General features: G+C 43.8%; 1 protein-coding gene across 3 annotated transcripts in view; it reads right to left on the bottom strand.

Annotated features, from left to right (window-relative positions):
• ARHGEF28 (Rho guanine nucleotide exchange factor 28) overlaps window positions 1–12,653 on the bottom strand; it is a 229,529-nt gene that overhangs the window by 75,420 nt on the left and 141,456 nt on the right. For all 3 annotated transcript variants that reach the window (XM_083151902.1, XM_083151903.1, XM_083151904.1), the window contains 2 exons: window positions 3,821–3,951; window positions 1,825–2,111 (listed from right to left, as the gene is read on the bottom strand). In XM_083151902.1, the coding sequence (XP_083008028.1) occupies window positions 1,825–2,111; window positions 3,821–3,951 (418 nt within the window). The remainder of the gene's footprint in view (window positions 1–1,824; window positions 2,112–3,820; window positions 3,952–12,653) is intronic.

The raw sequence follows: 12,653 nt of genomic DNA, 5'->3' as shown, positions 1-12,653 counted from the left end.
ATTCTAACAAGAGAACTTTAAATTGGTTTTATCAGAAGTAAGCACTCTGGCATTTTGCAGATATAATAGAGCAATGCGTTTTTTGTCAGAAGTTTGTCATTACGGTCTCATAAGACTCCATCAATGTGGCAAGTCAATAAAAATCTACTTTGGAGAAGGAAGCAAGTCAGTAAGTTTACCGACAACCATTAAACAGAATCACTTGCTGCACTGCGACAGCAGATTAGGCAAAAGTAAGGTTCTGAACTCCTTATTTCCCATTTCTCTGTCTTCTAAACCGTCCATGTCCCATTACTTCAAGTTATTGATTAATAAAAACGATGACTCTAATGTAATGTTGTTATTATTAGTAAAGGACAGGCATTCTGCACGGTCTGTGTCCTTGTACAAGACTGGAATACAGTATGCATGGTACTAGGACTCGGAGTCTGCAAGGAGGTGGAACTTCTATCCTGAGGCACTACTGCACATGTGCAGGTTGCAGCCATCTCTGCTATATAAAAGAGTGTCACAGTACCACGTGCAGTACATAGCAAGTATCTGAGTCTCTCCCCATTTTTTGACACTACTGCTGTTAACACCTGAATTACCACTGTGTAACGTGCATTACTCTATACTTCTGATACCAATAAACCCAGTACCATGGTTGCTCTACAGTGCACCTGATATGACCATTATCCCACAAGGCTAAACCTCAACCACTATCCCGCTAGCCATTATAACCTATGCCCCTGGATATCACCACATGACTTATGCTGCTTTCACACCGCAAAACCTGCTTAGACCCAGTATTTAAAACAGTCCTTAAAACAGGTCCATGCAGGTTAATGTCCCGTTCACACCACACATATTACCTGGTATTATACCGGGTTATAAACAGGTTTGCGGTGTGAAAGCACTCTACCACTGATCGGCAATGAGGCCTTACTTGAACATGGCGGAGTCCGGCGGAGGGGAGTACGGAGGTGGAGGCAGGCCCCAGGTGGAGCTGGCTAGCGGCGGTGACATTACGGGAGTCCTGGGGATCCGGCAGGTAGAAAGGGCTCCGGCACACTTATCACCACTGAGGTCCCACGCTGTGCATATCTAATGAGCGGGACCCAGTGCAGTGAATATTTAATGAGCAGGTCCCCGCCCCCTGCATATGTAATGAGCAGACCCGCTAATTTCATATGCAGGGGGCAGGGACCCGCGCATTAAATATTCACTGCACTGGGTCCCACTCATTAAATATGCACAGAGCGGAACCAGCTCAATGCTCACTATTGCCAGGGTCCTAAATACCATTTCAGACCTGTTCACACTGCCAAAAAACGGGTCTGAAACGGGTAGGACACTGTTTTTTACCCGTTTAAGAACTACCGGTATTTCTTAAATGGGTAAAGCACCCTGGAGCTTTCACACTGCAGCTCTAAACGTTTTAAAAGGCAAAAAAAACGGCAATATACCGTTTGAGAGCTGCAGTGTGAAAGGGGTATTACTTTATTTTACCACCCTAGTTAGCTGGTTCCTCCAAAGATTGTACACTCACAGAATTAACACAATGTTATAGATTTTGATTATAATTTTATATTTTGCCTGTGTTTTGAGCTTTCCTTCAAGATGCAGAGAACCCAGCAAACTGCTTAGTGACAGATGCTGCTTAGCTAAACATTGCATAATACAGATACAGAACAGACTGACCAGTCTCTGCTTCCCTGACAGCAGTCTATCACTACTTTTCTATTTCTTGTTTCTTCTTCTAGGTTTAACAGTGCTACACCTTACTACTGTAGGAATAAACAGTACTGTAGGAATACACATTTGATCATTCATGGTCTTTACCTTCTCTTCTTGATACTTGTGTAAGCTGTGTTCCTGCCGCCTCCATATCCCAGTGTTCTGCACTGTCGGTTTGTGCCCCCAGGTGTTGAAATCCCAGGTGGTAAGATGTAGAAGGAGTCCTCTGCATTCTCCCCATTGTTTATCTCTGATGGGATACTCTCCGGGGAAACACCAGCAGAGGTACTGACATCTCTCAGAGAGCTCTGAGATGTTGGGGTGGAGTCAGTACAAGAAGCATCAGTGACGGCGTTGTCCAGATGAATGAAGCTGAGGTCTGAATCACTAACCTAAAAACGATTTTTAAGGTTTACAGGTACAATTGTACAAACGGTAACACTATTTATGTATAGTTACTTATGTAGCACACACAAAGCTCATGCAGTGCTTGAGGTGCCCATACACGGTGCAATTGCTGTGTGCGATGCACGCTCCTGCGGACATCCCATCGCACAGTTCAAAAAGTATGTGCTGCATTTTTTACCTTTCAAAATCTGCAGGCTTTTTTGCCTCACCCTATATATTCTTTCATTAGTTTATATTAAATTCAATACGATCCAACCTGCTATCAACAATTTTTTTTAGGATTTTCCATTTCATGCTTCGTGTAATCTAATAAAATCCCAAGGAGAATAGTGCTAAGGACTAGTGCTGCTCTCTCCCACGATAACCAAGAGGGGATCCTCTTTACAAATGCAGCTGTTCCAACAGGTGTGGTCTAGCTCTCATAGAATGTTTAGGTCAACAGCAAAACGCCAACATCCACAAGGTGGACATTGGCAAAAGGCCGACAAGGATAATTTAACACATGAAAAGATCAACTTGTTTTTCACAATTTTTGTTGTCAATGTTGACACCTGAGAATGTGGACCCACAATTATACCCCTTTTCCATATGCAAGCCGGGATTTTGTACCCGGCTACAACCTGGTTGCGACCTGGCTTACAAACCCATTCCCATACCTCCCAACTTTGCGTCCTCAGCAGTCGGGACACCCAGAAGCGCGCCTCCGCAAAATTTCCAGGGATGTGGCCTAATTTTCGGGGGCATGGCCTATACTCGCTGCTCCCACGAGGCCACGCCCCCATTTTTGTCATTGTGGGGGCATGCCCAGCAGCTCTGTGAGCTGCTGGACATGCCCCCAGCCCCCTCAGCATCTATTCAAGGTGACAGGGGGGACTCCCAACTGCCCCCCCCCCCCGCGCCGCGGGACACTGCCGCCCGCGGGAGGGACGCGTGAATGTCCCCAAAAAATCGGGACGTTCCCGCGATAGGCAGGACAGTTGGGAGGTATGGTGACGTCATCGGGAGGTGGGATCGGGGAGGCGCTCGGAGATGAGAGCATCTCTCAGCGCCGGCTTTTGCACTGTAGTGAATGGGACCCCGGGTCACATGGACCCCGGTTACCCGTTTACACTACACAGTGACCCAGGTTGAACACGTGTTCAACCCTGGTCGCTACCTGGGTAGAAATGCCGGGTCTCACGACCTGGGTTATTTCTACAGGGAGCGTTTCCACCTGCCTAAAATCCCGGGTTTTGCGCGCTCCCATGCCAAACCCCGGGATATTTAGGCTAGTGGAAAAGGGGTATTAGTCGACCATGTCCCCTCGGATGGCTCATATCGCTCGCCATGCTTCGGGCCAGGTGCCTCGCTGCGCTAGCCACACTTTACCATTCACAATCAGAGACCACGTGGATGGTGAAGTCTACATAAATGAAGAAAATATATTGTGAAAAAAACAAATGTTGACCTTTCCATATTGACCTTGTGTCAATTTCATCCTTGGCCATGTCGATCTTTTGTGGTCATGCTTTTGGCTGTCGACCTGGATATTGTTAGTCAGCCACCCCGATACCGGATCCAAATGTAGAAGGTGTGTCATAGTAACAATACATAAAACTGTGTAAAGCCCCCAATAACCCCCCCACCCCCACTCCTGGAGAACAAACCAGGGACCATTGTTTTAAATCAGTAAAAACATTGAAATAGCACTTACTTCATCTACTACCATAGAGTTCACATACACTTCATCATTCCCGTTGAGCATGGCAGAGAGTCTGGATGCAGCAAGCATTGTGGGTGGGTATCTCAGTCTCTTCAGGGCGTCTGCAGATGAATGCCTTTTTTCTGAAAGGGAGACAGACAACAACACACATGACAGATCTGCAGCAGTGGAGAAAATTAACGGCAGTTTTAATGCTCTGCACTAATTGCCGTTGACTTGTAGAAGCGCCTGGGGCTATTCGATTGCAGCCCGCAGGCTGAACTTAACAAAGATGTCTGTCTGCCACCTTCTGAGGCTCAAACCTGCAGTTAATTAGGGCTTTCTGTTCTTACTGCTGCCGCCAAGAACATGGTAACCCATAGCTCCGGGCACTTATCCTGGAATCTAACGGAGATAGCTTCCAATTTATTGTGCAAGGAAAAGGACACTGAACTGAATAGCTCCTTGAGTTCAAATCTGAGGCTATAAGTATTAGCTCTAATTGATTGAATTTATAATTGGTATTTATATGCATGAACATCAAAATGTATTTAGCTATCAATACATTATAGATAATTATAAGCTAAACAGTAAGTGCCGAAGAATATATTACCTTGAAAAGCCTAATCTGCAACATGCATACTTGCCCAGAGCTAGCCAAGAGGACTAGACTATCTTCAGTAGGGAATGGCCAATGTGTTTCAACTAAACATGGGGCAGAATCCCTCAACTGGCGTCAGAATAAAATATCCTATGTATGTAGTGTATCCCTTGGGCAAGGCTTGAGAAAATAGGGAAGCCAGAGAAAAGATTTAAAAATTAACTTGAATTATGCAAATTCAGTTCATGCTTATGCAGTTGCTCTTACCGATAACATTGGCTGATGACCAGTTGACCCTTCCAGCTCCTACGGGTATGGACACTTTTTAGTGTCCATGTCAACTGGGTCAACATGGGGTTTTTCACTTTTTTTGACCCGAATGTCGACCCAGTTCACATGGACACAGTTTTTTAGTGTCCATGTCAATGTATCACTAGGGCACTAGTTCTGTTATGAACAAAGTACTAAAGACCAGGGTCGCCTAACCTCCCGGAATGGCCAGGAGGCTCCTGCAAATCTGGTCCCTCCCAGCCCCCCGGAAAGGGTGCCAACCCTCCCAGATACCGCTGGACCCCCCATCTCCACCGCAGCAGAGTTAAATCACCACGATTCACGGCTTCTCGGGTGAGGGAGCGGGGCTAAATATTTAAATTGTGTCATTTTAGCGCCGCCCCCTCCTCAAAGACCCACAAATTGAGTCTACATCAAGCCCCTCCCCCAGAAGTGCTGCTGATAGTCTCCTCTCTGGGGTTCTCGTGGAGAGGAGACTTTAAAAGTAGGCAAGTATGCTAAAGACCCCGTCCCTACATTTGTGGTGGAGAAACAGCAACGGTTTACTCACTGACAATGGCATCCCATACAGTGCAGAGCTAATGTAATACATGAACGCAGACCATATGCAGTAGGTAAGCCCAGCAGTAAAATGATCACCAAAGCTATCACTTTATCTTTAACCCTTTGGTGGAACGATATATCAGAGTCATTGCGCCAGAAAGACTACTTATTACTGCTACATACAATGTTAATTTGGAGGTGCTAAAAGTGAAAAGCTCTTAAAGACCATTTGGTGTATATGAGACGTGAGGAGTACATGTCCACAAAAGATTTTTTTTTACTCTCCAGTGTGTAGCACTGCTGTCAGGGGGACAGAATACTTAGCATGGCACGAGATCAACGTACCTCTTTGCCAGGCTATTTCAACAACAGTTCTCTCATTTGGAAGCCAATGAGAGAGCTATTGTGTGAATAAGCCTTTGCTGCCATATGTGTTAGTCAGGATGCATAAACTTCTATATTGACTGACAAAAGTAACACGAGTATCTGCAAAGCTGACAATTTGCTGGAGAACTAAACATCTGACAATACTTCACTATTGTAGAGAAGAAAAGTAAATCAGTTTCAATGTGACGCACTCCTTATTCACAAAAAATGTCAAAAATTGACTAAAATTCAAATATATCTTTATTAAATAGTACAGAACAATTATAGTGGTAGGTATCACTTACAGGTCATCATTATTTTCAGTGGTAATCTCAAATTTTTATTATTTATTAAATAATGCTTGACCCGATAATATGTTTCCCTGTATCAGGGATTATAGTGGCGAAAAAATTAAAATAAGATGATAGATATAGAGAAAAAGAAATTTGTAGAAAGATTAAAATTAGTCTCTGTTGGCCGTTAGTATTAAGTATTATAGAGACAGTTCCTGTTAATATTTCAGGTAAGTACGGTACATTCTTATTGGCTAAAATGTAATTAGTGAATGGGTTTTATTCCCAACTCTGCAGCTAATGTCGTTTTATATTGCGTGCTTTATAGAGTAATCTCTTTCGACTGTTCACATGTGTATACTGTATTCTAGGATATCAGATATGAAGATGGGTGGTGACCTGCCGTACGGCCTAGTAAACCACTTCTTTCTTCAAATCCTGTCAGTTGAGTCAAGAGTCATATACGTATAGATAGGTGCATTGATTTACTTATAATGTAGATATAGTAAGTGGTTGTGCTCTTAGTTCCGTGTTTCCCTATGCCTGTATCTGACAGGTATTAGGTGAGATGTACCTTACACATTTATTGTTATGACGCTCATATAATAGCGCATTATCAAATGTATGTTAGAACCACATTTGTGATTTTCAAGCGCTCATGATTATCTCAAATGCGTGGTACTTAGCAATAGGCTTAGAGCAAATTGCCCAGTCTGTACTATAAGTTTTGCAATTCATCAATTATTGTTCAGATATATTCGTGCAGATTGGTCAGAGCAAATTGCCCAGTCTGTACTATATACTTTGCAACTAATCGTGCATGTAATTTTTATTCAGACATTTTCTGCAGACAGATCAGAGCAAATTGCCCAGGCTGTATAGTATATATTACAACCAATCACACGTGCAATTTGCTGTTTCAGATATATTCGTGCAGATTGATCAATTAATGCCAATTCTGCAGGAGATGATTTATGTATCAATTATATTCTGAAATTAATACAATTGCATGCCACTACATAATTCTGGCTGTCAGCCAGATATTTGCAAAACATTAGAGTTGTTTGACATGAATCACTGCCATTTTATTACACGTTTAATATTACCGATTACTAAGTGAGTAACTCTTGACTTATATGTGCGCCCACCCTTAATAGGGCTTCCGCAATATCATTAGTATGTTAAAGATCACTTTCTGAGATGTACAGACGCCGGAGCGCTCTCAGTAAAGTAAGCGGCTCGCAGCCCACGCTTTGCACCTACCGCACTTATGGCATCCTATTACAGTGGGAGCCTTTTTTGCTTTTCGAACAAAATGGCTTTGTGTTAGTTGGTTTCTTAGATTGGGGGATTTCCTCCAACTGCTATGTATGCGATCTCCTATGACTAGCTTCAGATCTTCATCTTTAGCTAGAACATGACGATGTTTAGTTAGGATCTGATTGATCTCCCTCCACTCTGTGCAGTACGTGCTAATAAATCTAGGTATAGACTCACTGCTTTTCTTGGGTTTAGGTGTTAATAGGGTTGCCCTTGGTATTTTTTTAATATTTAAAAACACACCAATCAAGACTAGGATTGGTTGTAAATTAACACACCCAGATTGGGATCTCTCCCCCTATAAATATAGCTTAATAGAGGCGGGCCAGTCACTTAGGTCAGCCTTGAAAAAGCCGACACAGGCAAAATGCGCATCGGCAACTCGCTCTGTTGTAGCCGTTAATTAATTGGTTAAAATGTATTCAAATGTTCCCCCTTTTTTTATAGCCTTTTTTATGGGAGACTCAAGCAACTGTGGAGAGGTTGAACCGTATTGTGCCTGCAACCCACTTCTTAGCTGCAGGTATCGAAAAAAGTATGTCTGGGGAACCCCAAACTCCTCTCTCAACTGTGCAAAGGACTTTAATATACCACCCGAATAGATCTGGCAGAGGTGCCTTATTGTGTACAGTTCCCAAGCCACTTCTATCTGCCGGCTCTCCGGGGATTTGCAGCTGTCCACTAGCGGGTACTCAGGGTCCCTTATCAGGGGCTCTTCCTCTGCGCACACTTCCCTCCAGATCTTAATTACTTGGGTAACCATTGGCGGGTCTTTTGCGCATGTATGGCCTATTAACAGCCTTGCTAACGGTTTTATACCCGGTGTGGCTATGTTAACTAGCGCCTCAACCATCCCACTTCCGTATTCCTGGGCCAACCAAGGCTTCAACTGGGATAGTTGGGCCGCCAGATAGTATTTCCTGAAGTCAGGCACCCCCATACCTCCTTCCTCCCTACTCATCATTAATACTTTCATTTGTACCTTGGGCCTAGTGTTGTTCCAAATAAATGCTACCATTATGCTGTTAATCTTACGAAAAATTGATTTTGGGAGATAAATGGGTGAGTGTTGAATAATGTACAGAATTTTAGGGAGTATTATCATCTTCAATAAATTCACACGCCCCACCACTGTCAGTGGTAGGCGACTCCAGGTTTTACATTTTTTAACCAAATAATCTGTTAACGGGTTTATATTTAAATGGATAAAGTCTCTAGGGTTACTAGAGACCCGGATCCCCAAATATTTAAATGATGGCACCCACTGTAGGGGAGGAGTTAGGTCTAAGAGGGGGGTCCCAGCTGACGCTACGGATAGGACATTTGTCTTACTCCAATTAATTCGAATCCCGGAGTAGTCCCCGAACTCATTGATCACATCAAGAATCCGGGGAAGGTCCGTAATATAGTCGGCCAAGTAAATCAGTAAATCGTCCGCATATAATGAGAGTATTTCTTTCTCCTTCCCTACTCGCAAACCCCTGTCTCCGAACAGTGTTCTAATTTTACAAGCCAAGGGCTCGATTGCCAAGGCAAAAAGTAACGGAGACAGGGGACATCCTTGCCTTGTCCCTCTAGTTAAAGGGAAGGGAGTTGACGTCCACCCATTTACAAAAACCCTAGCCCGGGGCTCTGCATATATAAGTTGTAACCACTTAAGAAAACTGGGACCGATCCCAAAGGCCCTCAACACCTCCCACAGGAAGGGCCACTCTACCACATCAAAAGCCTTCGATGCGTCTAGTGAGGCCACCACCGGGTGTCCGTGGTTATCCTGTGGTAGCTGGAGATGACCCTGAAGCCTTCGTAAATTAATACTAGTGGATTTTGCTGGCATAAAACCCGATTGATCGGGATGGATTATCTTCAATATATGTTTGTTTAACCTAGTTGCCAGAATCTTGGACAAAATTTTAGCTTCAACAGCCAATAATGATATAGGTCTATAAGAATCTATACTAGTGGGATCCTTTCCTTGCTTAGGAATGATGGTTATTTTAGCTTCCAGCCATGAAGGTGGCAATTTGCCATTCTCATAACATGACTTCAGGGTTTCAAACAATAGTGGGGATATTTCATCCAAGTAGTTTTTATAAAACTCCGCCGGAAGCCCGTCTAGGCCTGGTGCCTTTCCTGTTGACATGCTCTTGATTGCTAATTTTACTTCTTCCAGGCTCAGAGGGGCCTCCAGTTCTTCCCTTTCTGCCTCTCCCATACATGGAATATCTATCCCAGAAATGTATGATTCTAATTCTAAATGGGTACAAGCTAACTGAGTTGTGTATAATTCCCCAAAATATTCTTTAACAGCTTGTCCTATCTGGATAGAGGTTTTAAGTTGGGTGCCATCGTCCAATTTAATGCAAACTATATTATTACAAGGTACTTCTGAGCGGGCAAGATAAGCGAGGAATTTCCCCGACCGGTCAGAAAATTGATAGTTATTTCTAATCTGCTGTGCCATTATTCGGTTATTTTGTTCCCTAAGTAACTCCATCCAGTTTGCCTGGGTCTCCAGCCATTCAAGCCTAGCTTTTTCCCCACCTTCTCTTAAAAATTTAATTTCCAGTTCTACAGTTTTTTTTTCCAACTTCTGGGTCTGCTCTTTTTTTTCCTTTTGAGTCTCACTGATACTTTTTTTAAGGGTCCCTCTTATAAATGCTTTAAATGCATCCCAAACCATATGGGGGGTCGCAGTGCCCTGATTAATTGCCCAATTTTCCTCCCACGATTCTACCAACCTTGTGTCCTTTTTAAGTGTCTGCAGCCACTTGGCATTTAGTCTCCAAAAACCCTGACCCTTCTCGCTTTTTTCAAGAATTTCAAGGGATAAAGGGGAGTGGTCGGAAACCCCTCTGGCCATGTATTCCACCCCTTCCACATATGTGGTAGTGCTCTTAAGAGACCAATGCCAAATCTATTCTTGAAAATGCATTGTGAGAAGCCGAATAGCATGAGAACTGTGTAACCGTGGGATTTTGGAGTCTCCATATGTCCACCCATCCAATGTCCTGCACAAAGCGGAGGAAGCTGCTGTTATTCCTCGCTGGTGTCACAGTTTTAGAGCTCCACCTGTCCGCCGCCGTGTCCAGGACATTGTTGAAGTCACCCATGCATATAATTTTATCATGGAGTGCTAATGCCGCAAATTCAGTCGCTTTCACTAATACTTCAAGATTAAACGGTGGAGGTATATACACAAATAAAAGTAGCAAAGGGATCTCATTTACTAAACAATCAAGAAAAATATATCGGCCTAGGGGGTCTATCTGGTATCTATGACAACTAAATAGAGTAGATTTCCTAATCAGTACCGACATACCTCGTGCCGAGGAGGAAAACGGGGCGTGGTAACATTTACTGACCCAAGATTTATTCAAAGAACGTACCTTGTTACCCACTAAATGTGTTTCAACCAAGGCAACAATCCCCGCCTTAGATTTCCTTACTTGCTCCATAACGAGGGATCGTTTGACCTTGTCATTGATCCCTCTTATATTCCACATTAGGACCTTAACCATATTAAATCATTCCAATGTTTTTGCCACTGCCCGTCCGGGCCTTTATCGAGCTGTACTACACCCCGACATCTGTTGGTATGGCCATGTAGGGCTTTATAACCGTCTCCCCTGTCTCCTTGACCTCCCTGGGTCACCTCCAGACCTTTACAAAAAATACCATAATACATTTCAAGCATAATCGATGTTTCCCTATGTGCCCCACCCCCCATCCCCTCCCCCTCCCCCCACCCTGTATACCTCTCCCTTGTTGGCATACTCTTCCTCCCTCCCCTTATACACACACACAACCAAAGAAAAGAAAAGAAAAAAAAAAAAAAAAAAAAAAAAGTAGAAAAAATAGAAAAATGGAAAAAAAAAAAAAAAAATAACCAAAAGTCCAGGTATCCTATTTTCTGGGGCTTATCAAAAAAAAGAAAAAAAAAGTCTTAGGGCCACCAATATGAGGTGAACTCTCCAGCAGCTTATCTGCCTAGTTTTATACACTCTGGATGTCCTGTCAAGATGCCATCTGACGGGTGTCCGGTACCCATCTGTCCAACCACTTTGCCGCCTCCTCTGGTTTTGAGAAAAAGCAGGTTTCCCCATTATATATTACTCTAAGTTTCGCAGGGAAAATCATAGAATATTTTATGTTACATTGCCTAAGACGCTTCTTAATGTCCAAAAATTTGGCTCGCTCCTTCTGGGTCTCTAAGGCAAAGTCAGGAAAAATAGCAATTTTCGAGCCATCATATAGCAGTTGTCCTTTACTACGGGCCATTCTCAAAATTCCATCTCTATCTTGGTAGTTTAAGAGTTTTATTATTAACGTGCGTGGATGGGCACCTGGTGGAAACGGTCTGGATGGGACCCTGTGGGCTCTTTCTATTGCAAACTGGCCGGTGAAAGCAGCTCTTCCAAATGTATCCACAAGCCATTTTTCCACAAATTTAGGCGCATCTGTACCTTCAGCTTGTTCAGGAAAACCTACAATCCTCAGGTTGTTCCTCCTTAACCTCCCTTCCATGTCCTGTAGTTTAGATCTCATCTCAGTCACCTGAGTAGCAAGCATATCCAGCCTGGAGGATCCTTGCTTATTGGAGTCCTCCAAAGCTGATATCCTCGTCTCCACCTGGCCCATTCTATTGTGTAGTGCAGTAATCTCTGTTTTAATTGACATCACTTCAGATTGTACAGTCTCTATTTTTTCTGTAAGGCGCAACTCACTATTGGTAATAGCATCCAATACTTGCTGAAAGCTTACTTCAGTAGTACCTGGGGGAGTTTTTTCCTTGGAGGGTGTTGTGCATGGAGTGGCAGCAGAAGATTGTGAAGTGTTCACCTGGGTTCGTGCATACCTTTCTAACTTTGCCGCTGCAGCAGTATTTGTCTTCCCCATTGTAAAAGGAATTAAGTGGACGCAGTTACTCTTTAAACAAAAAATACAGGGGATTCTGGCGTAGTTTAATAAATGCAGTGCACAGCACAGGGCCCGCTAAGGATCACTTCGTGCCTACTGAAGACACAGCCCCTTATTTAACCCTTCAGTTCGTGGAAGGAGATAGAACAGTATAAGGAAAAGTAAATGAAGTTTATACTGCACCAAAGTCTGTCGAGTGGCCGAACTTGCTTGCTCGTTTTCAATTCAGGCTTAATTCAATCAGTCTGCCAGACCTCCTGCTCGTCAGGCCTGTATCTAGACCGCAATTCCGGGAGTATCACCAGTGAGGCTTACTCCTCGCCTCCCACATGTCTCTCCCCCGCTTCTCTCACTGCGGTCGTCACGGGCTGTTTCACACGGGAGAATCACCTGCTCCCTCAGTCAGCCCCGCTCACCGGCTTTTTCGCTGCAGCGTCTACTGCTTCCCACTCCTCTCCACGACCAGAGAGATGCCAGCGTCCACACGCGTCCACACCCGCGGCTCCTGATG

Source organism: Crinia signifera, chromosome 1, assembly GCF_055691185.1.
Source record: "Crinia signifera chromosome 1, ASM5569118v1, whole genome shotgun sequence".
In the NCBI taxonomy this organism is placed as follows: Eukaryota; Metazoa; Chordata; class Amphibia; order Anura; family Myobatrachidae; genus Crinia; species Crinia signifera.
This window is presented reverse-complemented; position numbering and strand designations above follow the sequence as displayed.